At 39.1% G+C, this 27,824-nt stretch overlaps 1 protein-coding gene across 1 annotated transcript; it reads left to right on the top strand.

Annotated features, from left to right (window-relative positions):
* On the top strand, window positions 1-27,315 carry RADX (RPA1 related single stranded DNA binding protein, X-linked). The gene is made up of 15 exons (XM_086470247.1): window positions 1-571; window positions 1,785-1,927; window positions 4,306-4,498; window positions 7,750-7,858; window positions 8,012-8,103; window positions 8,198-8,320; window positions 9,489-9,596; window positions 11,243-11,410; window positions 11,972-12,132; window positions 12,633-12,844; window positions 13,937-14,005; window positions 19,226-19,305; window positions 23,366-23,659; window positions 26,073-26,255; window positions 27,170-27,315. Exons 1-15 carry the CDS (start codon window positions 1-3, stop codon window positions 27,313-27,315), a joined length of 2,652 nt encoding a protein of 883 aa, XP_086326373.1.
* The last annotated feature ends 509 nt before the right edge of the window (window positions 27,316-27,824 follow it).

Genomic DNA, 27,824 nt, shown 5'->3' with positions numbered 1-27,824 from the left:
ATGCAGGACCCTACCCCGGAATGCGGCGGTAGCGCCTGCCCCGCCGAGGAGAGGAGGCGGGAGGCGGCGGGGAGCGGCGGGGCCTCCTGGCTCCGGAGGGTCTTTGAGGAAGTGCGGGGCTCCTCCCAGCTGAGCGTGACCCCCGCGGAGCCGCCCCCCGTCACGGTGGTGGCGGTGGAGCGGTACCTGGCCGAGGCCCCGCTGCCGCCCGCCGCCGCCGCGCAGTACTGGTACGACGTGACGCTGGCGGACGGCGCGTGCCAGGAGCGGTGCTACCTGGCGCCGCGCCTCAACGGCCTGGTGCAGCGGGCGCACCTGCGCGCCGGCGCGCGCCTGCGCCTCACGCGCTGCTCCTACCTGTACGACGAGAAACGCCTCAACTATGGCTTCCTCTGCCTGGAGGAGCTGGAGCGGGTCGGGGGCGCCGGGCCGACCCCCGCCGCCCCGCCCCGCCGCCGCCCGCCGCCCCTCCGCGGCGAGAGGAAGCACTACCTGCCGCTGTGGAACAACGAGGATCCCTACGGAGAGCTGTGGGTGGCGGACAGGCCCCAGGCGCAGGTGGACGTCGACGGTAAGCGGAGAGGCGGCGGCTGTAGAGGAAGGGGATGGAGGTGGAAGCCGGCCCAGAGGCAGCCGGGCGCCCTAGGGAGGCCCGCGCTGCTGAAGCCGTCGGGTGTCAAGAGGATGGGGCCCAGGCTCTTTTCGGTGGTGCCCAGTGACAGAACAAGGGGCAACGGGCACAAACTGGAGCACGGGAAGTTCCACCTGAACATGAGGAAAAACTTTTTTTACTCTGGGGGTGGCAGAGCACTGGAACAGGCTGCCCAGGGAGGTTGTGGAGTCTCCTTCCCTGGAGATATTCAAAACCTGCCTGGACATGATCCTGTGTGACCTACTCTAGGTGGTCCTGCTCTGGCAGGGGGGTTGGACTAGATGATCTTTCAAGATCCCTTCCAACCCCTCACATTCTGTGAGTCTGTGATATTCAAAACCTGCCTGCATGCCGTCCTGGGCAACCTGCTCTGGGTGAACCTGCTTTAGCAGGGGGGGTTGGACTGGATGATCTCCAGAGGTCCCTTCCAACCACCACCATTCTGTGAGTCTGTGAAAGGCACCCGCAAAGATTAGAAGGCACTGCTGTGGCATTGCTTGGGTGGCTGGGCTGAGCTCCCTGGTCAAAGGGACCTTTTGATCACATTAGGCACCAGTACGAATGTGCTATATGTATCGTAGTTTACATGTTCATGTTCCTTTGAGAGGGTTTTTTTAAAATTTATGAAATGTTGACTGAAAATATGTAGCTGTGGTGCTTGCACCCAGTCTCCTGAGGTGTCAAAAGCATCCCCACCTAGTCTGTGGCCCTGGGTGCTCGCACCTAGAAGTTGCCGTCCAAACTGCGGTCAGTGGTGAGGGGCTCAGGCCAGTCCTCGAAGCCTGGTGAGGAGAGAGGTATAAGAAGGACTTCTGCACAAGCATGATGCCCTTGTAGGCTAATGCCTATGTCTTTTGTAGCTCTTCCACTCATCTGACAATGCTTCTGTGTCATTTTAAATGTGTCATCACTCTCATTCAATTAAACAAAACAATGCTGTGTGCGGATAACTCAGAACAGGATTTCGTGGTGAATAGTATCAGCAAATGAGCCTTTTAAAATGTTAGAAGTATTAAGAAAATACATGTGACATCCTGGTCTGTGCACTTTACTCCTGAAAACTTAAATGTTCACTCATGAATGCTCTTTTTTTTTTTTTTTTTTTTTTTTTTGGGTCTTTCTTTAACCTTAGTCTCCAAGCTGACTTCTCTTGGTCAGCTGGAAATGACCTGGAGAAGCAGAGTTCACTTCCATCCACTTCTTGTGAGAGTCCTGCACAAGTCTAGACTAAGGTACTACGGGAAACCAGAGAAAAAACTGGATATACCTTATCAGGTAAAGAGAGATAAATACATAGGTTAACACTCGAACAAATACCTGTAGAATATTTGGAAATCGTTATTCCCATATAGTAAGCACATAAAGTTAAGGTTTATGTTGCAGCTCCTTTATATTAAAAATACTACCTTTACAAAAATGCTGAGCCCTTTAGAGTACAAAATGGTGAATTTAGTGATCTGATGTACAAACTTTGGTGGATATCCTTCAGTTACTGTAGTTCAGCTGAGCTATTTGTGGAAAAAAAAAAAAAAAATTGGAGTTTTAAGTAACTTAACAGCCTAAATGTTTCTAGTCTCTATGCTTTGGAAATTGGAGTTAGTCTGTCTTGTCCAAAACAAAAAAGGCAAATAAATTTTAACGATTTGTATCCCTTAATTCTCTCACCTGATGACTTCCAGATAGATTGTTTTACTGTAAAATTCTTAATGATTTTCCTAAAATGTTTTACTTGTGATATTTTTGTGTAGAGCTTCTTGCAAATGGAGACAGGAAGTGTGGTGGGTTGGCCCCGGCCAGCAGCTGAGCTCTCGCCAGCTGGTGTTTTGCCCTCCCCTGCCCGCTCCAGAGGAGTGGAGGAGAGAATTGGAAGAACAAAAGCCAGGAAAAACCCATGGGTTGAGATAGAGTTTAATAAGATGAAGGGGGAAAGGGAAGGGAGGGGAAAAAAAAAGGCGGCAAACAAGTGATGCTGAGGCAATTGCTCGCCACCTCTCACCAGCCAGTCTGTGAACAGCGGGTACTTTGGGAAGACTAGCAGCCCGTTTTACGCCTGCGCGTGATGTTACATGGCATGGAACATCCCCCAGCTCAGTTCAGGTCAGCTGTCTCGGCTGTGTCCCCTCCCAGCCTCTTGCCCATCACTAGCTTACTTGCTGGGGTGGCAGAGTGAGAAACAGAGAAAGACCTTGACACCGTGCAAGCACTGTTCAGCAACAGCTAATGTTGGTATGTTGTCAACGCTATTTTAGTCACAGATCTAAAATGTGGCACTGTGCGGGCTGGTACAAAGACAATAAGCTCCATCCCAGCCAGACCCTGTACAGGAGGGCAACACTTTACAAAGCACCAGTAACTCATGTGAGTTCTTCCATGGGGTAAAGAGCTATGAAACGTCTTAATGAGGGGCTGTGGTATTCTCTTATTCCAAGTTCCTGTTCCCTTTGCACGTGAAGGTAAATCTTGGTCTTTTTTTCAGAGGTGCTCCTCAGTAGATACTCTGAACTTCCGTGGCTGTTTGTCAGTCTTGTTTCCTGGTATTATGTGTAGCATCATACCCAGAGCTGATTTAGCTCAGGAAGTTAAACAGATTTTGCATGCTTTTTGCTTTATGCATTCCTTCTTTAGATAGTGTTGTGTGTTGAATTATTGTTATTAGATAAAAAACAGTGGGGTAGCAAAAGATTCTGTGATATAATGGTTTACTTTCAAGAATGCATGGTTCATAACTAATTAGGAAGATGAGAATGGACTAACAAGTGTTGGTTTGTATAATCTCTGTATTGAGCTTGGAATAACAAAAAGGATTTTGGAAGTATCGAGAGAGAAAAAACACATAAGGTGTTATATATGTTCAAGAACAGCGATATATTAAAGAGTGGGTGATAGTATGAACAAAAGCAGATGATTCAGGCTGATGAATGAATGGATAAAATGAAGCATTTTGATAGACCTGAGATTTTTTTTCAGTGGATTGCTACCTTTAAGACCATTGTAAGTGTTTAAAAATCATTTCCACTGCTCAGTGATCTGCTCAGTTATGGATTCAAAGTTCACCCAGTTTAAAAAAAAAAAAAAAAGTTGGGTAGAAATCTTGAGCATGAGGACAAACTTCAGTGAAAAGATAGTGGTTTGCAATGCAGATTTTCTGCATTGTGGGGTTTTTTAAATTTTTTTTTTTGCTTGAAAGTAAGGCTTGCAGTGTGTTTTGATCAAGAATGTTTAGCAAATGGTCCTGTAACATCTCAACTTCCAAAATATGTTTTTCCTTCATGGATATTTTGAAATTTTATTCTAAATACAGCATTCTCTCTGATGAAGATGAATAATCTTTTCAGTATTGTTACTTGTGCATGGTATTTCCCCAGCCTCCTCCAAAAACCATAGAGTGAAACTGGTGTCATCTACTGTTATGAGCACTGCAAAGATAAGAGTTTGGGCTGGTGTACTTGTGGGAGAATTCTTCCCTGGAAATTGGGGATTTCTTTAACACTCATATTCAGTAGAAGTTTCGGAACATACTCTGCATCCATTTGTTGGAATAATTCCCAGAGACATTTTTCATGAGTCAAGTAGCTGATGCGTTATCTAAAATAAATACGTGCCAGAATGATGATAAGTAAAAGATAAATATATTTTGTCTGGTTTTTTTTTAGGCTTACTTTGAAGTTGCTGATGGTTCAGGCATGATGTCAATGGTTTTGTGGAATTCATTATGTCCTGAATGGTATAACAGTATGAAGGTTGGCACGGTACTTCTCCTTGAACAGTACGCTATCAAAACCAGTTACCCATTTAAAACACAGCCGACCCCAGGGGATTCACAGATGAAGAGATTTGCTACAATTGGTTAAGTATTGCAGAAACCTGATTTGATTCAATGAAATGTAGCTGTGAAAGGGTAGCTCTTCACAGAAATGAAATAGAAAGTGATCCATTGCTGAGACTAGTTGTTAAGGTGTACATCCTTAAATATTAGTTCTGAAAGGTGCCTCAGCATCCAAGTTCTTTTGTTCCCTGTTTATATTTGGGTCATGTCTACAAAGTTTATTTCCACAATTAGTTAAAATCTTTATTTAAAAAAAAAAAGTCTAATCTGTGATTTCAAGTATTGGGGTCATAAAGACAGGCCTCTGGTGCTGAATTTTAATCTGATTAATAATACAGATAGCCTTTGTGAGCTGCTCATGCCTTCTTCCGGGTCATCGAAGCACATTGTCACCTGATCTGACTTTAGATTTCAGTCTATATGGTCAGAGCCCAGAGTATCTGCAAAGCTCCACTGAATAAAAACCTGCATTGGTGACTGCTGTTTGTGCTGAAACAGCAGCGCTGTGGGAGTGTATGTATGAACAGTATTCCTGGGCTATGAGAACATATTTTCCTAACTTGCTGTTGTTTGGTGTGACAGATTCTCAAAGGAGCTATGCCACAGAAGCACAAGTGCTGCAGTGTAGCAGTAATAGACTTTTCAAACTGGATTTGGTCAACGCTATTTTTTTCTCTCTCCTACTTCGCTGAACATGAATTCTTTCCCCTTTTGTGCTTCTATACTCAGAGCAAAATGACAGCCAACATTCAGAAAACTCAAATAACTTCCTTGAAACAAGTAAATATGCATGTTAGTGAAGGGTGATGTGTGTATAACTTATTAATGATGACAGTTTCCTAATGCGGTTGCTACAGTGCACAAAAATAAACAATCATTTCACTGCTAGAAGCAGTATATTCTCTGCTTAATGTATCTTTGCCTTAAAACCAGATCTTAATGTCTGAAGCATTTATGATGAGTTGGTAGGGGAGAGAAATGTTTAGCCAGGAGCAGAAGTTTGCGAGGGAAGCCAGCACAAAACACAGTGTAATATGTATTGTGTATAATACAATATTCTATATATTATATTTGCCACAAAACCTTTCTATGGGAAAAGGACAGAATAAAATATGCCGTCTGAGGTGACTTCCTCTACGGGCAAATATCACATCACTGTAATGGCTGCATTCGCGCCACGCTACTGAGTTGTGCAAGCATTATTGGGGTGGAAATGCTGACAAAGAGATCAGAATGGAAAATTAGGCCAATGGGCTGTAAGTGGTGATAGATGCGTAATGGAAGAATTAAAAGTCAGTCTATAGTAAAGTGCCATGGTGTATTTTTCAGATCATGGATAAACTGTAGAAGTTACTAATCTGCAGTTCAATGTGTGTACAGTATCTTACTCCTTTTCTCAGCACAAAGCTCAGAATTTTGTGTTAGTATGAACTTACAAAGCATGTAATACCTTGCATTGATGGTCCTTATGCCCATATATCCTGTAAGAAGGGAGTCTAAAGAGAAATGAATATCCAGAAAGATTTTTAGAGCGGTTATAAAATCGTTTTTATGCAAGTCCTGGTGTATGTTGTGGTGTTGATTGTTTTTTGGGTTTTTTTGTTCGGATGAAGTGAAATTTAGTGCCTCACTAGTTACTTCATTAATATAAATATCTCTGTACATGCCCAACATGGGGCAATATTTCAAGTTTTTTAAGCATGCACAATAAGCACTCCAGAAGTTCTTCAGCCAGCTAGTTGAAACAATCAATTACACTGAATTGCCTAAGTAACAATTAGGTTTTTTCATCATCTGTTTCCAATTTGTAATTCCTTCAGATCCCAACTTCCCATATTTCCTTACAACCATTCACCTGTAAACGTTGTAAAATGTATCTGGAGGGTTAACAAGGCCACAAGGGAAAGGGCTTTCCAAATTAAGAGTTCTTGCAAGAGAATGTGCTTCTGGCATATTCCTGTGTTTCTGAGAAGCGAGTTCTGCATCGCTTGCTTCTGTTTGCAGCTGCAGCATTGCATGACAGGCTGAGAGGTGCTGTTTCAGGACCTAAAACCTTTGGAGCTTCAATAGTTAGTACCAACACCTTGAATCCCGCTGCTAGGCAGTGCATGCATTTCACAGATCACTGAATTTACGTGGCACTGACGAAAACTGTTTCGAGTAGCCTAGCCTGACCTTAGCTTCTGAATCATCCCAGGGTATTGTCCTGAGTTGAGTATATGACTTTCATCTAATCTGAAAATGACAGAACAATTGATAAATAGTTTTGATGCATGAAAGTTTTGTGTTCAGGAATTTTCTCTGAGATACTGTTCGTAAACACCATATGCAAAACCATGATTGTCCTCAAAATACATTTCTAGAAAGCAGCAGCCAAAAGAAAACTTAAGTAGCGGGTCTGATTTCAAGTGTGACACCTTCCTAATGTTGCAGCACTAGGGTGAGGGGCCAGATATAATTGTATACATTATTTATACCTGTTTAATTATTTTTCTGGGTGCATTATTTGAATAATCCCTTACCCAAGCTCAAGCATCTTGTAGAAACTTCATCAGAATCTGCCTTCCTCATACCAGCAAGATTTGTATTGTTGTGAGAGAGATGGTGGAATACCACCTTGTGTATTCTAGATGCTGAAGCCATTCCTCCTGGTTTTTATTTGGTTGCAGAACCCTTTGCTTCCCCCAGCTCTCTTCCGTGTTTGTTATTCAGCGCCTAAACAGTCTGCTTAATAAATTAAATTGTTCAGGTGCTGTAAAATAGACGTGAGAAGGCCTTTTGTTTTCCTCCATGGTCGTGGTGTATTTCTGTCTTATTAATAACTACCTGAACTGGTATCAGATGTGGAAGTCCTCGTCTGCTCGTCCTGTCTTCTGTTATACTTCATTGTCTGCAAGTCAGTTTTAGATCTTAGTGACATTTGAGAATGAAGCTAGTGTAAAAAGTACTTCGTATCTAATCAGTAGTGTAGTGTTAGTTTCTATTGCTCTTGTTTAAATACCTGGCTTGATCAGACTGATTGGCTCATGTAGGGAATTTGAAAGTTTAACATTGCTCAGATTATAAAATCACATTGTTGAATTCCCTACTTTATTTTGATGAAAACATAAAGGTAGAGGAATTGATTAATAATTTCACAAGCAGTGAGACAAAGTTGGAATACTTAATTTAAGACATTTTACCCTTTTTGTGTTTTTTAAGTTGCTTTTTTTGTATTAATATTTGTTTTCATGCCTTAAGTGTTACTGACTTTTTTTTTTTCCTTTGTCAGAGATCAGCCTTAATGTTCGAGACCCTCCTACTAAAATAAGTATTATTCCAGAAGAAATGGTGAAGCCAGAGTGGGGATTACCTGAAGTTAAATATCGGTTTATCACAAGGTAAAATAGAATTTTAGTGGTTGTCAAGCTGGAACTTAAATTTCACTACATTACACCAAATGTTAATTGGAAATGTTTTTTGAAAAGTTTCTGAGAAAGCTTTATGTTTTGTTATTAACAAATACCCACATTTTTCTTCTGTTTTGGTTGTAGGTCAGAACTGGATGACTTACCGAACAATCATTCCTGTGATGTTATTGGTCTTGTGACATTTGTAGGAAGGGCTGAACGAGCAAGAAAGAGAGGTTTTTCTATCAATATGACTTTCAGAATTTATCAAACAGTTTTTACCTTTCTGAATAAATGCTTATAAATTTTTCTTAATATTTGTTTGAATAGAACATGGTGAAGACTTCTGGCTTTATCGCTGGGCACACGCCATTGACGGGACTTCAGACCAACCATTCATACTGGAATTGTTTGCAACTTCTCAGCCAGATGTGTTTGAGCATATTCACCCAAGTATTCATCTCTCTATGATACTTATTAATAATTATTTATAGTGTTTTTGTAGTTGGTTGCTAATTTAAAATTCTAAACGTAATTGCCACTGAATAAAAAAATTGCCATAGTTTGTCTTCTCAAACAGAAAATAGCTGATCAGAAATTAAAATTGAGAAACCAAAAAAATTGGTTGAAGTATTTGAAACCCTTATCATATTGCAATCTGCCAGTTAGTCTAAACAAATTGATGGGCAGCTGGGCCTGGGGCTCATCTGATCTCATTAATTTCAAATAGAAATTTAGGTGGAGCACCTGGGGCAACATCTCTTGCATCAGAGGCAAATAAAGGCGGCAGCTGGTCAAATCTATTGCTCCTTTTGTCCTGTAAATAAGTATTTTTTTTTTATAGACAGGAATAATGAAGAGGATTGGAGGAAAGGAGAGGTGGAAAAGCTTCATTTCTTTGAATAAATATTTTTTGGCCAAAGAGCAGTCATCACCCAGCTGTGTTAGTTACTGCAAGTGAGCTAAGAATGATAAATTTCAAACTGAGGAATCCTTAATTGAGGATTTAAAAAGAGTTTTAAATATTTCTTCTTGCCTTCTTTCTCTTCTCCTCCAACCACTCGTCCTTCCATTAACACTGGTTGGTGTCACATGCATTTTTTTATATCATATGATGCAGGACCAGCTGCAGAACCCTGTTAAGATTATGGCTACGTTCATCTTGAGTGTTCTGGGGAAATGGCAAAGAGTGACATTCCAGTGTTTAACTGAGATATTAACAAAAGCTTGAGTTTGTACTCTGTTTAGGACTTTTGCAGTGGCATGTCATGATTTCTTGTGCTTTCCATGATTTTATGCTTTTTATCCTTAAACGCAGCCATACAATATCCATGTTTTTACTATTTATTTCACTGATACTCTACCTGATGAAGTATCTCATGTTTTAGTCTCAATATGTATGCTGAAATTTCCTTGCACAGTTATTAAATTGAAAATTTAATTACGTCTCCATATTGTAATTTATCATGGAGGCTCAATATATGCTGAAGGATTTGTAGGGTCAAGAACTAAAATGTCTTGTTTAGGGCATTTAATAAAATTAACCCAGTGTGTGTCAGTCTTGACAGTCTAAAATCAATGAAATATCAGGAAAAAAACTGAAGGGTTTTTTTTTCTCCAGTGACATATTTGGTGTGTACACAGATGAGAGTGGTACGGGACCGCGGTGAGAATCCTTCCAGCACAATTTACCTTACGACTTCAAATGAAAGTCAGATATTCATTACAGGTAACTTAAAAGTTTTATGTAGTTCTTATCTTATTCCTTTGGAAAGGGTATTTTCATTTTACAAGATAATCAGTGCACAGTGTTAGTTTCCCTGTCAGAAATTACTTTGAGTTAATAATGAAATACCATTGTGAAAAGAAGATGATAGATTGCATTCTTGTGAGGCAATTATAAGTGAATCTTAGGAAAAGTATCTAAGCATTATTAGATTAAGTCGTATGTTTACTAATTCTTTCATACTGTTTTAATCCTTCAGTAGTGTAGCAATGCAGATCGCCACTTCCTTAAAAACATTAAAAATCCCTTGCAGCTTTTTTGGCTTACGGATTTCCTTATTACAAAAAAAAAAAAAATAAAAGGGTATAATTGTCCTGAATTTGTCTTAGGTAATCTTTTTCACCAAATATTTGGAAAGCTATTGTGTTTCATCTTTCCCAATGTGCAGGGCCTCACGCAGACCAGGATGTCTTGGAAGGGAGGTGGTGCTGGGCTGCACTCAAGGAGCATTCCTCCTACCTAGGCTTGTTTGATCCTCCCCTCTGCAGTTCCAATACTCTTTATGGTGCTGTGGTTCTGTACACTAGATCCCACCAGTCCGCGTGTCACAGGCAGGACCAGGCACAGCTGTTCATTGTATATTTGCTTTTGAATCAGGAGGTGGATTGTAGCGGTGTTGCAGCCAAGTGATGTACTGGCCTAATTGCAAGGGAGTGTAAGATGCAATAGGTGTATCTTCCCTGCGTTTGTTTATCAGCCTCCTTTCTTCAGTGTTCCTAACATACCAGTCACCTAGTCTGAGTCTTTCTGCTGACAAGGAGGAATAGAGAAAAACATGTGCTAAAGAAGTACCTGAAAATAGTCGGTTCTACACACGTGGTCTTTCCTGACAAGCTGAGTAGGGTGTTTTGTGCTTAACTAGACTAGCAAAGCGAGGTAGTCTTTTGTTAATAGGCTTCTACTGATTTTAGTCCTAGATGAAGGGTTTGAGAGGTTGTTTTTTTCCTTTTCTTTGCTTCAGTATATTTTGTGCTTAATTTTCTGATTAGATACTTAAGCTTTCCCCCACCCTAGCTTTAGTTCATTTTATGTCTGTTTGGGTCCTGAATGAGAACTACAGCTGGAGGTTGCAAACCCCTGGATAAGATCTGTTTCAGTTCACAGGTTAGATGTAGACCTGGTCAAATTACAATGTCTTTTATAAAACTGGTATTTAGTCCATATCTTGATTTTAAACCAGCCAACAATGAATACGTACATATCTTGCCAATTACCTGTCAGTAACATCTTTGTTGAACCCTATGAAGATGATTCATCTGCTCTTTCCTGCTAGTAAAACAATTTCTGGTTATTTTATTTTTTTGTATGCTCCTGTGAGAAAGTGTTCTAGTAGCGTTTTTCCTAGTTGCTTTATTTCTTTCTATTACTTAACATCTGTCTAACTTTCAGTGTCAAATGCAAATGTTAGTCAAGGAATTCAAGATACTAATTTCTTAAAACACTGTTGACTAGTGGAAAGACATCTTTTCTGTTCTCTAGTCCAGCTTTTCTTAATTCCTTTTTTCTACGTGTTCAGGATAGTTTCAAGGTGAGAACAGATGACAGTAACCTGCTATGGTTTTGATACTTGGTTATTTTTGTTTTAAAAGGATGGCACAAGGGCCAGCCATACACCAAGGATACCAAAGTGAAAAACTTCATTCAGTGGACGAAAACACAAAGCGAAGCTGATCAGATGAAGAAAACTGTCATTGGTGGCTATTATCCTTTTCCACGACCTCCAAATAACTTTTTGAAATATTGTAAAAACAACAAAGGTATCATACCATAAGATCTGTAGCCTTTTCCAGTTCACTCTTACTCCAAGGATTTAAAGCATCGGTTAAAAAGCAACACAGTTACTATTAGTGATTACACAAATTTGTAATGTCATTTAAGAAAAACCTCCCTTTCCCGACTAAATGTATCGTAGGCTAAATCCTCATCTTACAGAAAGTATCATGGCATTATTAGCTGCAGCAGAGCTGTAGCAGGTTACATGAGCTCCAGATCTGCCCAGAAGTTTTACTCTGAATATTCTGCTAAATCACATTAAGGACAGTTATACTGAAGAGCACAGTGAATTAGACATTTCACCTGAAACGAAAATTGTGATACCTGATAATGCATACTGAAAGATGCTTGTGAGCTGGAAAGGTTTATTTTTAAAATTTTTTTCCATGGGATGTGAAAAACAAAAATATTTAAAATTCTTAAAAATATAATTTTAAATCAGTTTAATATTTAGTAACAAATTATCTTTTCTTTTGAGTCTTGTGTTCGGACATTTTGACATTGTATTTCTTTAAAACTTGTTTATGGAAATTTCTTTTTTGCAGTTGAATCGGTTTTGAAAGCCATAGGTGAAACGGGGAAAGAGATTGAAGACTTGCACTACAGAGAACACAAGCGCATTGCTGTTCAGGGGATAATCAGCGCCATAAGGTACATCAGCGGCAGCAACGCAGCTGAAGCAGCCTCGGGAGTGGACCTTGTCCAGGTACAGTGTTTGAGAACCGATGCTGTAGCACTTAACAAGCTGTGATTGTAATTAGAATGGAGAGGTTTGTGTTTGAGCTCAGAATCTAGCTACATTGTCTCTTGATTAACTTCATTTGCTATTTGAGAGAAAAATTTTTGAAAGTCATAATTTGGAACCTTTTAAAAAGAAGGGTTCAGTGTTTTTCTGGAAGCGTTACGGCAGTCCTCTGTAAAACTACGTTAACTGTTGAGAAGTTACTAGTTTGCCTGACGGGATAACCTCATGTAAGTTAGACTGTGGGAGAGGCAACTGCTGCAACATTCTCACTGTCGCTTTCTAGACAGACTTTATCATATTAATATGATTAGAAGATAATTTCTGCTAGATAATAATGTGACTTTCAGAAGGTAGGGTAAAATACTCTGTTCCTTTAAAAGATTTTGAGGTTGCAGGTTTTTGAGTTGGAAGCAATAGCTTTAAGTGCTTTGAAACCCTTAAACAATTAACTGTTGTTGCAGAAAGATACTTCTCAGTCTCCTGAAAGTTCTGCTATGTCCAAAGAAGACTGTGTTCACAAGGGAAAAAACACCAACCTTCAAAATAAAGAAGTTAAGTCTTTTCTGGGGCCACAGAGCACTCCTGGGGAACAACATCAGCACCAAGCTCCACTGTCAAAAAAGAGTTCAGTCAAGAGAAAGATACCGCGCAGATTAAATACCGATGCAGAACAGTAAGCTTTCTTCGTAAATATGTAGTGGATCTTCTAAAAAGTGTTTACAGAAGTTAGTTCAGAGCCCAGGTCATAGAAAATATGTAAAAAAGCTTTAAAAGCATATATAGTTTGATTTTCCTAGCATCAGGTGATGACAGTGGTACTGTTCAGGCTGTTGAAGGATGGATTAAAGCAGGTGTCTGATTTGCAGTGCTCTCTTCTGGTTAATATTTATGCTACTTTGTTGTTAATCTCGCAGATTAAATAAAAGTAGTTAATACCTGAATCATATATAGTTTAGCAACATAGCCATGGAACAAGCAACATTTACAGTGGTGTGAGGAAGTAAGAATTCTTCTCTGAAAATGCAGACTCATTCTTAATTTCAAACATACCTTATTTTTTTTCTTTCTGGTTAATGGAATGTACAGCATGTGGCTGTAACTTGCTGTCAGAAAGGCAAGAAGATGGTGGTCATGTGCTAATGTAAAGGCTTGAGATAACTCCTAGTACCATGACTCTGCTTGTGATGGGATTTCATGAAATTGTATTGCACCTAGTCAGACATAGACAAAGGATGTCGGTCTGATATAAGGAAACGGAATAAGACGAAGTACAGATTTAAGAGTAAAATATCTGCTTGTATAAGATTGCCCTTTGTTGCAATGTTTGTGCACTTTGTATTAAAAGCCTGGTGTATACATTGACAGATTTAATGTTGCAAATATCGAGCCAGTCACATCTTTTCTTTTTTTTTTTTGTACTGGATTTATCATGCTGGAAAGGGTATATTTTTATTCTCAACTTTTCACATCCAAAAGTCGTAATGTGGGAAAAGGGTGGGTGTTCAGAATATTTTGAGGGAAAATGAGTTGAAATATGATTAGGATTGAATGAAAACTCAAGACTAGGAAAACCTTGGTGAATACAAGTTCTGTCTTGGCAGCGTTACAGCAAAATTTTTAGTGGATTTCTGTTCCATAAGAAAAATTCCCAGCACTTGAGGGTCTTAGGTTAGCTCTGCCCGAGAGAAATACATGCGTGTTCTTCACTCTGTGTATTTCCATTTAAATAAATACTGGACAATAATGGTGAATTTCCTACTTTAAGGGGAAGCACATCTGTTATTCCTGTGTCATCTTACCCCTATTTCACACGGTCTGCAAGAAGAAAAGTTGGGTAAGTCACGTGAAGTTAATTATGTTAAATAATTGCAATGATGAAACAAAGATATTTGCAGCAAAACTTGTACAGGTCAGGAATCTGTATGCGAGTGAAATGAAAAGACAGATCAGGGTAGAGTTTAATACTTTCTATTCACTTCCTCTGCACTGATTCTAGTTCAAGTATATTGGATTATTTTATTCTGAAACATAATTTTGAGTGTAGTATTAAACATATTTTTATATTGCTACTAGTGCTACTCAGGGAATATATAGTAATGGGTCCATCATGGTAAGCAGAGTCTTTGTTTCAGAGAGATAACAGTTTAAGTAGGAAAGTCAAAGGTGGGAGGGAGGGATGCTTAATTAGCAGAGTGAACAATGGAGTAGCATTAATGGATTTGCTTGTGGTGGTTGAGCTATACGCCATCCTTGATGCTACAGGTATAGCTGTCCCTGAAAAGCCACTTGGCTCCTTCCACTACCCAACACTGTCTTGATTGAACTCAGTTTGAATCGACAGAAGGATTTAAAAAAAAAAAATCCAGATAGGAATTTCAAATCTAGAGCCCTGACAAGTCTGGAACCTAATGAAATAACTACAAATGGGAAGTTAGTAAGAAAACTGAATGCATGTTGTCATTTGCTAGTCTGGGGTAAAAGGCTGCTTTCCTTTGTGCATTTTGTTTGAGCCATAAATTCTTGTCATTTATTCTAAACACAGCTCGGGCAACCTGAATGTTTGAACTCTTTGGTGTCAGTAACTTCGGATGTGTGGGTGTTTTGTCAGCGGTGGTTTGGGCTTGTGTCATGAATACATACACCCCTCAGTTGCTGCCTTAGTTTACTTTTAGCACCTCTTCCCTCCCCCCTAAAACAAAGAATCATGATGCTAGGGATATAGCAACAATAATAACGATGGAGTTGATCATAAGTTGTTGACCATTCTGCCAGTATTCCTGCCCTGCAAGCATGCCTGTTGTCTTGAAAGACGTTTTTTGGAAGCTAATTTGCAAAAGCTTTTTCTGTGGGATAAACAAGGCTCTTTTGAGCCCACATGTCTGTTGTTTCCTCTGGCCCTCTACTGCGCGTTGTAGGGGAAATGGTTGGCAGGCTCTGCAGCCCGTTCGTTAGAAGTGTGACACCTGGCTGTAAGGTCGCATCTCTGCAGGCGGTGCAGGAGTTTGCAGGGACTTGTGGCACAGATCAATAGGACAATCAGGAGCTTTTTTTTGGAATGTGAGGAATCCTGTTTTCTTGCACTTGGTGAGAAATGTTCCATTTTTTTCGTGGGGGTGGAGGGTGGGAGGAATGCTTTCTCCCCATTTCTTAAAAGTGAAGCAAAAAGTTAAGGCATGTTTACTTTGTTCTCTGCTTTTCTCAATCTGCTACTCTCCTCGCTACCTGTGTGTCCACTCTATGCCATTAGTGCTAGAACCCCAAAGGAGGAGAAAGTCTGTGTTGGATTATGGAAAGCTGTTTCACTCTAAATAATTAAAAGGTAACTTGTGTATTTCTGTAATTAACTATGAAGTTGTGCTGAATTCTCCAAAAATAGAAAGTTAGCCTGACATACCTTAAAATTGCATTGTTTTCTGTTCTGTTGCTTGGAAGTGGCAGAATGTCAGCTCTCCGAAGTATTTTAATAGATTGATGAAATAACAACAGGAGAGACACAATTTGAAGTGCATATTCTAGCTTAGATTCTTTTGTGTCAAGTATTTTGTGCAGTTTTTCAGCATGTGGTTGCATTTTTATAGTTTTCTTTAAATAGTGAAAGCTTATTTTAAGGCACTTTATTGACAGCCTCAGTTCCTACATTTCTGAAGTAACTTACTGATCTGATTATTAAGGGTTTCAGAAAGAACAAGGTAAGAGGAAACTGGTTAATTTAATATTATTGTTGCTATTTATATCCTTGCTGTTAGAGACATTCAACATAAATGTACTTTTAAGCATTTAATATACCCCGAAGTAGTTTAATTGATAGTTTATTGTGAATGGGGAAGGTTTAGGAATTTCAGAAAGAGTCATTTTTACGTGGAAGTGAAAAAAACCCACAGTAGTTTTCTTAGCATTTTAGTCCTTGTAAGTTTAGCATGGCGGTTACCATGGAGTTGCTGGTGTGCTACATGCTTACACTCTATGCTGCTTGAAAGTAACTTGTTTGTGTGCTTCTATCCTTGCAGTTTCACTTCTTAATGTTTGTGTAACTTAGACCCTTTTCTCCTTTTACGCTCCCCTCTGATAAGAGCTAAGGGATGGGGATTCTGTAAAATGGAGAAATTCAGCTTGAGATTTGCATGACTGAAAATGCCCCAGAATTTGGTGTTTCCTTCAGACCCGTTTTTCACATAAATCAGAATTTTTCAGAGAGAAATTGGTAGAGAACAACAATCCATTTGTGCAGACTTGTCAAATTATTGTAGGAGGCATATACCATAATGATGTCACGACAGTTAAGTTCGTTTCAAACCAGTCTATAAAATAAGGGTTTTACCAGTTATAACAGTGAGTGGGGTGTTTCGTTTTGTTGTTTTAATTCCTCGCACCATTTGGGCGTAGCTACAAGTTGTAACAATTTTTTCAAGAGAGAATTAAGAATTTTTGTTTATTACATTTAGTACTTAGGAAATAGGCGTGAAGCATGAGACCTTCTTGTTTTCCCGGTATTTTCTAAAAGTATTCATCTGCCATCTATTTTGATTAATGTTATTTTTCTTGACAGTACATTAAAGTAAAATGATTAGCAAGGTGAATACCAGTGCATCTGGAAATATTGAATAAAGGGGTTTTTTGCAGGTGATAATCTGTGAAAAGGGGAGTCTGCAGAATACAGCCTGGGGATAGCAAATTTGGCATGGCACACATTCTCATAAAGCTGGCATGGGCAGAATAGGAATGTGGGTGTTTGGTGTGCAACAGCCACAGCATACTGCAGTAAATGGAAGGATTTGGGTTATATCAGGTGGCTTGCAGACATACTGGCTGGCAAAGCAGCCTATAAACTGTGTGTGTAGACGAGTAGGTTTCCCTTACAAACGTAGCTCGAGTTACACTGTACGCATACTGGGTGCAAAGCGGTCCTGTAGGAATTACGTGTCAGGCAGGTAGGAGAAATCATCCCAGCTACAGATCTGTGAAAGAAGTGGGGAAAAATTGTGACAAGTTGTCTCATATTTTTGGAGGCTTTACTAGCTTTAAATTAGAGCCTGTTCAACTCCAAAACTAGACATTTTTAAAAGAAAAAAACCCCAACATTTCCATAGTATCAACTTGTCAGCAGTATGACTTGGTTTAATCCTCTGCTTTAATGAAGAGGGAAGTTGGCATGTATCCAACTCGACACGTTGATTTCTGAGCAAGCCTTTCCTGACACTATGCTAGATTTTCGTGTCTCCTGTTGAGAAGTCCAAGTCTTGAAAGTAAGAATTAATTTTCTGGGCATTAATTTTTAATTAAACTACTTTTTTTTAATACGTTCAAAAATGTCTTCTAATGGCTTGAAAATGCATTAATATAGCTGGTATGTAAATGTTTAATTTATTGTTATGCATACACAGTAATTACTTTCCACGATGGTTCTAGTAAAAGGAATTAATTCTTCCTAAGATACTGTTTTCATGGAAACATTCTTTTATCTAGAAATAATACCATAGGAAGCACAATGTAATTACTGAATTATCATTTTAGAAAGAGACAAACTTTCCTGCTACCTTTCAGGAGAAAACATAAAAATACCACAGCATAAACTTAGATCTGACATCTTGCATGTGTGTGTCTGAGGTTGCCCTGGACCTCAAAATTTGAAAAACACTTTAGACTACAGAGTTACATAGAAACACATACAAATTTTCATTTACCAACATTTTCAACACAACTCTGCCTAGAAGCTTGGATGCGTGGGAGGAAGCAAGTAGGGTCATGCTGTTTGAAAGTTCTGTATGTGGCAGGTTTTTTGTTTACAAAATTAGATGGCTGAAACCTTAATTGCACAAGTTGTGCTGCTTCAGTGAGGATTCTTTGTTTCCTGGAGTGGGAGATCACCAGAAGGTCACTCCAGTACTTAGCCCACACTGTGATGATAGTGCATTTCATAAAATGTGCTTTCATACTCAAAATCCACAATGCATTTCCTTCTGTCTTTTTAGTAGATTTTAGATATTTTGCATTTGTTATGAAACACTGACATGAAATTTTCAAGATACATCCTAGTATGAAATGGGAAAAATTAAAAAATAAAACCCAACCTGTAAGTCCTTATGACTGACATACAGGATGTCCCACGAAACGGCATGTTCATCTTTGATTTTTTTTTTTCACTGTCTGTATGTTGTCCCTGTGTATTTGCAGTTACAGTATTTTATTAGTAACTACTTTGGTAGTCTGGAATTTAATGGTACCTTGACGAAGCCTTGCCAGTGTCTCAGTTGTTTGTGATTCAAGATAATCGAGATAGTCTTTCCTAAGTTTATTCAGACATGGTGAGTTTGTAATAAGAGGATTGGAGCAAAGAAGAAAGGAGTAAAGTGGCTCAAGAGCTTATATTTATCATGATGTGGCTGCAGAGTATCTGTTACATTTTTCTCTTTCATGACGTCCTAGGCCATTTGTTAGAGATTGTTAGAGAATAGTTGCTCACTGCTAATTCAAATTGTCATGGTTGAAAACAAAAGTATAACACAAATCTAGTTTGCTCGATTGAACCGATTGTTACAACAGGGTAGTATGTCCAAGGGAAAATAGATACTTGGAATTTCTCTGTCATTTGGGATTCTGCAGTGATGATGTGGCTCCGTTCATGCTTTGTTTCTGACTGCTGAAGGGTGCTGATAGGAAAGTGCGGCAGCTTGCTGTGCAGCCGTTTTTTAGAATCGAGTCGTAAATCTCTGGTGTTCAGCTTTTCGTGTCACACGTGCTATTTCCAGTAGGTGCCCAGTAGGGGGCAACAAACACTGGGTTTTGAGTGTGAAGTACATAAAGCTAAGAAATACGGCAATTCTTGTCCTAAGCTTTTCAGAGCTGATTTACTGAGCGTAGAAGGTCTCATTATGTCAAGCTGCGGTATTACAAGTCTCGTGATACGAAACCAGGTACTAGTGCTCACTCGTTCGAGCTTGTGTCATTTACCGCTAGAAATCTGTCAGGGTTTGAACTTTTGCTGCATAGTGTTTCAGGTTAAATAGATTTTAAAGATATAGATATACATATATATACTGTAACTTTCTTTTTATAGGTTGGATGAATTTCAACATGAAGATTTTGTGCAAGACAAAAGTGGACAGGCTGTATCAGACAGTTTACAGTCCTGCACAGGTATGTGGCAAATAGTTGTTACGTTAACCCTAGGAGGTTTAAGCCTCCTTCTCTTCACGTCCAAAACAGGCAACAAAGATATCCTTATAGCCCTTGTTTGTCAAGGCAGCTCTTCTGTACATCCAGCTGCATCAGCCTCTAGGAAGCCATGGTAGCAACATGTTGTTAATGTCAGTCTGCTCAGTCTTGTGCCTGATGTGTTCTAAAGGACGGCTGGAAGGATAGTGCTGGCCTGTTTCCCAGTATGGGGAATAAATTCTCAGTGTTGCTTTATACGAATTTTAAGTTACTTTTGTACATCAGAAGCGCTCAAACCTCACATTTTCTGTTGGCAGTTTTCTTGCTATAATGTTCTGCATGTGATAAAATTGTCCCTCTCCGGGAAGATAACCCCAAAGCTGTGTCAGTGCCTAAATGGAAAGACAAATACAGATGTGGGGAGGAAATGGATGAAACATACAAGCCAGTAATAAGAACGATGTTTGGTTTAGGGATTTTTCTAAGTTAATGTTATTAATTTTTTCTTTCTTCCTCTGCAATTGAAAAACAAACTTGTGTTCCGTGTAGTTAGTTTCTTGATATTTGTTTTTGGATGAAGAGAGAAGTCTAATTTGTCAATTATCATTATTTGCAGCTTAGTCTGGTTTTTATTTCATGCAAATATTTTGACATGTTTTCCTCTTTTCAAAGCTGACTGAATATACTCTGAGTCATGTAATTTTATCTAAAAGTTCATCTACTACTAGCATCTGTCCCAACATTAACATCTGACAATTTACTTCTGTGTTTAGCTATATTATGTATAATGTTGTCCATCCTTTTCTTTTTGCAAGGCAGTGGTTTGTCTTAATTTAGTAATGTCCACAATAGGTTGTCTTTATAACCTGTTGGTGATGATCTACTCCATTGCTTCACTTTAAAGCAATAGAAATTGCAGTTAATTTTCCCAACTATGTAATATATATATTAAGAGACTGAAATGATGAAGAAACTTTCAAATTGGAGAAAGATTTGTGCAGGTAACTGTTTAAAATGAAGTTTTATTCCAGAGAAAGAGCAGCCTCAGGTACCATGTAGAGATCTGTTCTTCAACAGTAAGAAAACATAATCATAAGCCAGTTTGATAATTAATGACGTTATTGGTTGTTAGTCTCTGGTGAAATTTCTTGTTGCTTTTGCAAATGAGAAATCAGATTGAGTGTTCTCACCTGAAATTATTTTTACAGGAATTTCTAGTAGTTGTAGTGTTTATTGGGCTATGTTGTTACTTGCTTTAGAATTGTTGGGATATCGTGTAGATCTTGTAAAATGAATGCATGTGTGCTGTTTCAGTGAGTTGGTTTAAAAGGTTGGTGTTCAAAAAAAAAAAAAGGATGTGAAGATGTACAGTGAAATACGTCCCTCATTTTTTAACTGTAGTAAAGAAATCTTGCATTAGATGTAAATATCTAAATAATCTAAATGTAAATATCTAAAATACAGGTATATTTAGATACCTCTGTTCTTAAATTAAAATGCCAATTACACTGATATTTCCTCATTACATATGAAACCCTATTTAACTTCAGTTGGCTGATATTTTGAGTGTATAAATCAATCGGTCTCTCATCTAATGTAAGTATGCAATAATTATATGAATATGTCAGTAAAGGCAGCTACTAAACATATGCACATATTTTTCTCGCATAACATCAGTCCTACTGGCAATATTCTTAGTTTTATAGAAAATACTAATAGTTTAGCTGATGCTAGTTTTATCTAAATAACAGCATGTCCATATTTTGCTTAACAAAGCAATTTGTTAATATAATTAAAAAATTCTATTTATGGTGTATGTCAAAGTGAACACTTTTCTATGCTGTGTTCCTTCAGATTTTGAAGATGTCTTTTTTTTTGCAGTATCCTGAGACTGCATACCAGTTACTTATATATCTTACACTTATTTTTCCATTTACTGCTATGCAGGTCAGGTACCATATAAAATGGAAAAGTGTTACTCGAAGTTTCATCGTGGTGTTACCATGGCCCCACGTGGAGCTTTTTTTTTTTAAATACCAGCAAGGGAAGCTGCCCTTAGCTGCCTTTAGAAGCTATTTATGGGAACATGGAGGGTTTTTTCCCTCCTTCCTTTATAGCTGTGTATTTGCAGTGCTGACACCTCTGTCTCTTAGCAGCTCCAGATCATAGCAGCCTGCATCAAAGAAACGCTCTTTGAATAGTCCTTGGGTAGATGTACAAAAAGAGCCGACAAAAATATCTGAAACAAATGATTAAAGTGTATTTTTCAGATGTTGAAATATCTTGGGGGGGGGGGGAGGGGGGAGCAGTATTGGGATAAGGGTCACTCGCTGGAATTTCATTTACCCCAGATACTATTTTTTGCAGGAGGTACAAAGGAGGGGTAGAAGATTGCAGTCTGTGCTGTAAGATAGCAGGAAATGTAATTTTGAAGCAGAAATGCACTGACTCAGATTTACTAACAAAAGTATTTGCAAAAGAGAAACTTTATAGTAACAGTGTAGGCTGATGACCAAATTAACTTCTGATTTTTCACAAGAAAAAAATGTCTGCTGTATACTGCAACTATACAGTACATTTGGAAATAAAAAAAATCCTTCTGCTAACTCAAAATAGGGTTCACCTCAATTGCTTTGTGTGGGAAATCGTGTGTTTAAATGTTCACCATGGCCATTTTTAGATTTTTGATTCGTTTAAAGAAGAAAGTAGTCTTTGCTGCAGAGCGGCTCTCTGTAGCTAGAGGAGTTCAAACATTTGCTTTATTTTTCTTCTAAAGTGCGGTCAGATTGTTAAAGATTTCAGCATCTTACTGTTTAAATAACCAGCACTGACTGTTTCTACTGTGCTGTCCTAATTGCACGTCTGTTTATGCCAAGTTAATAATGAGCGTACAAGCAGGACAAACAAATTACAGCACCAATGATATATGGAGGGAGAGAAGTAAAGTCATGATTGAAGTTTGAGAAAGAGGTTTTTTTCAATCCCACTACTTATATTCTGAAACTTTTGTACTTTATTTGCCTAATGTATAGTATTGTCTTCGTGCTTGTAGAGAATACTGTAATTCTCCAGGTAAAACTGTGAGGAAAAAAATGTGCGTTTGTGTAGCAGCTTTCATGTACCCCTTTACTTTATATGATGAATTCCGGTTCTGTGAGAAAAATACTGCTTTGTGTAATCTGGAACACACTTTCAATTTCAATATTAGTGTCAATTTTCTTTAAATTCACTGACTCTTATTTCTAAATTCACTGACTCACGAGACTCTTATTGCCCTTGTTGAGTGTTCTTGCATATGTTGCATCAAGTTTGTCTGTGTACATTCTGGTTTCTTCGTTTTTGAACACCCTGATAACTCCATCATAGCAATTATGACACTACAAAGAAGTAAAAAAGCAGGAGTTCATAGAGAAACGTTGGGGTGGGTAATATACCCAGTTCAGAAGACGACTTGATGAGAAGTTGTTTCACAGGCGGTGGAGGAGATACGAGGTTATACTGGGAATATTTTGAAATGAGCTTTCGGATAAGCCCAAAAGGTGGGGTTTAACACTTGCCTTCAAATTTGGAAATGGTGGTTATATAAGCTTTTGCCATTAACCATCCTCAAGTTACATGTAATAGCAAAGAAGAATGGAGCAATCATTGACTGTATAGCAAGAAATTTTAAACGAAGCGTAGTCCTCACTGTAAGCATATAGTTATTGTGCAAGGGATGGAAACGTTTACCTTCACTTGTACACATTTTAAACTTGTTTTCATGGTTTCTGGCTGTTCATTAAACAAGTTACATACTCTCCAAAAAGCAGCCACAGTGATGCTCTTCGTGTGGTGAAATGAGCCTTTTTACTACAAGTCTAGCCTCTAAGGTTACCAGTTTACTCACATTCCAATCCTAGTTTAATTCTCTGTGTTATATTTTGCACATTCTGCCATGCCTTCATAATTGAAATGTTTTAATGAAAATATTTCTCATCTAGCAGAGAAGTGATACGATTCTATGAACGTATAAGCAACTAAATATTTTCTGTGTTTAAAATAGACCGAGAAGGAATGAGTGATATACCTGAAACTGAAGAGCCTGGAAAAACTTGTGATTCATGGCAAAGCGACCTGTGGGCACAAGTGAAAGACAAGTTAATGAAATATTTGCATCACAGCACAATTTTCCCAGAAAGCATCCCACGTAAATTCGATTATGTGCACAAAGACTTACTTATGCAGCAGTACAACCTTCATGCAGCAGTGCACCAGCCAAAAGAAACGACAACAGATAAAAATATCAGTGAGTTTAAAAGTGCTGGTGGCCTTGGGTATTATGAAGTCACAGTTCTGGGTAAGTATTTGGTACCTTGGCTTCTAAAAAAAGTTAAGCACAAGCAGTAAAAGATCTTAGCTTTTACTTGAGAATTACTTGAGCTTTTACTTAGCTTAACTTGAGAATGCCTTGAAGGTTTGTCAGAAGCTGAATGGATTTCTCTAAATTAATCAGTTGATTCTGAGTATTTCTCGAAGTTTAAAAAAATGATTGACATTTTAGTTTTTTGGCTGATGTAATGATTGAGGATAATTTTTTACTGGAAAGCTGTAATTGATAATATATATGAATTAGCTGTAACATATATAAATAGCTGTAATTTATAATATATATATGTAATGACTCACACTCAGAGTCACAGTCAACTGCTCAATGTCTGAGTGGAGGCTGGTGATGAGTGGCATTCAAAGGGTGCTACTAGGACCAGTGCTGTGTAACATCTTTGTTGGTGACATGGACAGTGGGATCGCGTGCACCCTCAGCAAGTTTAATGATGACACCAAGCTGTGTGGGAAGGGATACCATCCAGAGGGACCTTGACAGGCTGGAGAGGGGGGCCTGTGCAGACCTCTTGAAGTTCAACAAGGCCAAGTGCAAGGCCCTGCACCCAGGTTGGGGCAATCCCAAGCACAGATACAGGCTGGGTGATGAGTGGATCAAGAGCAGCCTTGCGGGGAGGGACTTGGGGGTGCTGGTGGATGGAAAACTGAGTATGAGCCAGCAACGTGCGCTCGCAGCCCAGAAAGCCAATGGCCTCCTGGGCTGCATCGAGAGAAGTGTGACCAGCAGGTCGAGGGAGGGGATTCTGCCCCTCTGCTCTGGTGAGACCCCACCTGCAGTGCTGCGTCCAGCTCTGGGGCCCCCAGCATAAGACATGGAGCTGCTCAAGTGGGTCCGGGGAGGGCCACGAAGATGCTCAGGGGGCTGGAGCACCTCCCCTGTGAGGACAGACTGAGAGAGCTGCGGTTGTTCAGCCTGGAGAAGAGAAGGCTCCAGGGAGACCTTATAGAGGCCTTCCAGTACCTAAAGGGGGCCTACAGGGGAGATGGGGAGGGACTCTTGATCAGGGAGTGTAGTGATAAGACAAGGGGTAACGGTTTCACACTGAAAGAGGGGAGATTTAGATTAGATATAAGGAAGAAATTCTTCACTGTGAGGGTGGTGAGACACTGGCACAGGCTGCCCAGAGCAGCTGTGGCTGCCCCCTCCCTGGCAGTGTTCAAGGCCAGGCTGGATGGGGCTTGGAGCAACTTGGTCTGGTGGAAGCTGTCCCTGCCCATGGCGACAGAGTGGGAATTAGATCATCTTTAACGTCCCTTCCAACCAAAACCATGCTATGGTTCTAATTCGTTTTAAAAATACCTTTAAATGAAATGACTGAATATCTTATTTCTAGTGTCACTTTTGATATAATTGCAATTTTGTGTATTGGTTTCCATATATCATTTGAAGAATGTGTGTAGTCCTTAAGCCATTGATTATTACATTTAGAGGTAGGTGCTGTTCACTAATTCAACCAGTCTGACATAATCAGGTAAATTATTCAATTGCACTTGATTGTCAGCTGACTTTCCTCTGGAGAGGTACTCATCTGAAACAAGTTAGTGTTCTTACAGGGAAAAGGACAACTACAAATGCTTCTTTTGAGCTTTATTCTTACAGAGTTGTTTTTTGAGTACTGTTGCACCTAAAGTGCCTTTCTCCTATGCTTAAGGGCTGCATTTTAGCTGTGCTCATCAGCTGCTCTCTGCTGCTTCTGGTTAGTATGAAGTGTCATCGATCTTTGTTTGTTAAAATATAAATATGCAAGTTGATGTGTATCTGTTAGCATTACTGTGGGATATTAATCTGTTTGATTATGTTTTCCTGTTAAAAGGAGAAGGAAATTGCCTAGCTTAACAATGCTCATGTTAAGTTCCCGTAATTTAAAAGTTGCATTATTTGCTAAGGGAGATTTGCAGAGAAGGTGTTTGACTATTTACAGTTATTAGAATCCTGGGACTTAAAGTACAATATTCAAGACGAAAGTAGCACAAGTGCTGCACTGCATGCTGCATAGAAACACTGGTTGTAAAATGAATTTCTTTGCTCTTGTAGCAGCAATAAAGTTAAAAAGTAGTGTGAAGTGGCTTCCAATGTTGGTTTAATATTTCCTGAGCTAACAGATTTGTTAGCCTTAAATCATAGTCTGTTATAACATCATATCATTTAGAATGTGTATCAATTTAATGTGTGTAAATATATGCACATACATAGATTGAAATATACTTTTATATGTCAGTTATTAATTAATGGACAAAGAACAAGTAAATAAAAGTTAGTGTTCAGCTGCAATAGTTGGTTTTTTTAAAAAAAAGAACAAATGGTGTGTGAAGTTGTTAATGAGCTGAAGATGAAGTTTTCTGCTAATTTAAATTTTTTTTTTCAACAGGTATAAACCATGATGTAGCAATAGATGTTGCATTTCTTCCGCTGTTTTGTCCTGAAGATCCCCACTTATTTCAACTAGAAGACATTCAAAATGATACATTATTGTCTTGTATGAGTTGCGTCTCCGCATGTCAGCAGAAGGCCACGAGCAATGGAAGGCTTTGTGACATGTTTCCACTTTCAAGTGAGACCGGCTTTCACTGACGTTACTCATTTATCTTTCTCGTTTTACCTTTCAATGCGAGAGTTTATCCTCTGTAGCAATCTCTGTTGTAGCTCAGGCACTGTTCACCTCTTTGGTGAGAGATATGGGAATTCTGTGTGACCACCTTTAGTAAACAGATGCAATACTGAACTTTCAGGGCTGTTTTCACTGGACCTGTTCCCATAGTCTGGACTTGGTATTCTGAGATCCCAACCACAAGCTCCTAAGTGACCTAGACAGTATTTGCAGTTATTTGTTGATCCGAAATTACACTGACGCAGAAGTCAGTATGCGTGGCTGAGCGTGTGGATATTTGGCTTGATAGGATTTGAAATAGAGTGGAATAACTGTCAATCAGCCAGTCCATTTCCCTGATGTCACTTTGAACAGCTGCTTTAACGCCGTCCTCAGTGCGTATAAACAAAAGTATTTGCCTGCTGTTGAATTATTTCCCTTCGGATCATGCGTCTAATTACTAGCACCTCACAACAAATATGGTGAACACTATTAATGTGTGCCATACTGCATAGTGCTGTATAAGCATCATGTTTTCCTCATGTTTGTGTAGACAGATGTGATTTTATTGAAATACCTCTTTCCTTTTCCTTGAATAATAAATACGGGGAAATCTGAGACTCAGTAGTAGTTAAGTAATGCGTAGCTCAGCTTTTCTGCATCTGAGTTCTGATGCTGTCATTTCTAGTGATTGAATTTACTTAATAAAGTTCTAACAACAAAAAAAATTAATCCCAACAGGCCAGCATTCAGTAGTTAGAGTGAGGGTTTTCACTGGAAGAAGATTGAACATATACCCATTACTGCATGGAAAACAATGTCATTTCAGTATACCTTTTTACTGTATTTATATCAAAACACCTTTTCTTAACTTCTAGGTGAAATTATAAAAGCAGCGATGGATCTAGACGGCAAACATGTTGTCTGCATCTTGGACATCTGTCACTTGGGTGACGATAAGGTGGAAGTCTTTCTGAGCAAAATCTACCAGACAGTGGAACCTGGTGTGCTGGATCCAGTGTAATTTAATAACTTATTTTTCAAATTTATATTGTTCAAAAGGAGGGAAATAAAATTGCTGTAACTTGAATACACCCTCTACACATTGCACTTTTCTAGAACTGGCAGACACAGACGTAAAATTATGATTCTTAACGAAATTGTAATCTTTATCCATGTAACGGAGAAGGACGATTGTTGCCTTTATTTTTTGTCAGTCTTGAAACAGATTACACCATGTCATGGTCACTTATGTTCAAGAAGGACGAATAGGCAATACAGGGTGCTTCTCTTGATAGGGTAGCAAGGAGTCTAAGTGTGGCTGTCATCTCTCTTTCTCTGCCTGTGCACACACATCCACAGGGAATGTATGTATCAGGGTGTGAACTGAGAGGAGAGGCAGGCTTTCCCAATATTAAAGGCAATGTTTGCAAAAGAATTTATTGGCTGTGATATAAATTTAGGCTGCAAATTAGAATAATTTTGAGGGTTAGAACTGTTATGTTCTATAGTGGTTTTTTAGTGGGAGGTACT

Source organism: Leptosomus discolor, chromosome 9, assembly GCF_034619465.1.
Source record: "Leptosomus discolor isolate bLepDis1 chromosome 9, bLepDis1.hap2, whole genome shotgun sequence".
NCBI classification, from domain to species: Eukaryota; Metazoa; Chordata; class Aves; order Leptosomiformes; family Leptosomidae; genus Leptosomus; species Leptosomus discolor.
This window is presented reverse-complemented; position numbering and strand designations above follow the sequence as displayed.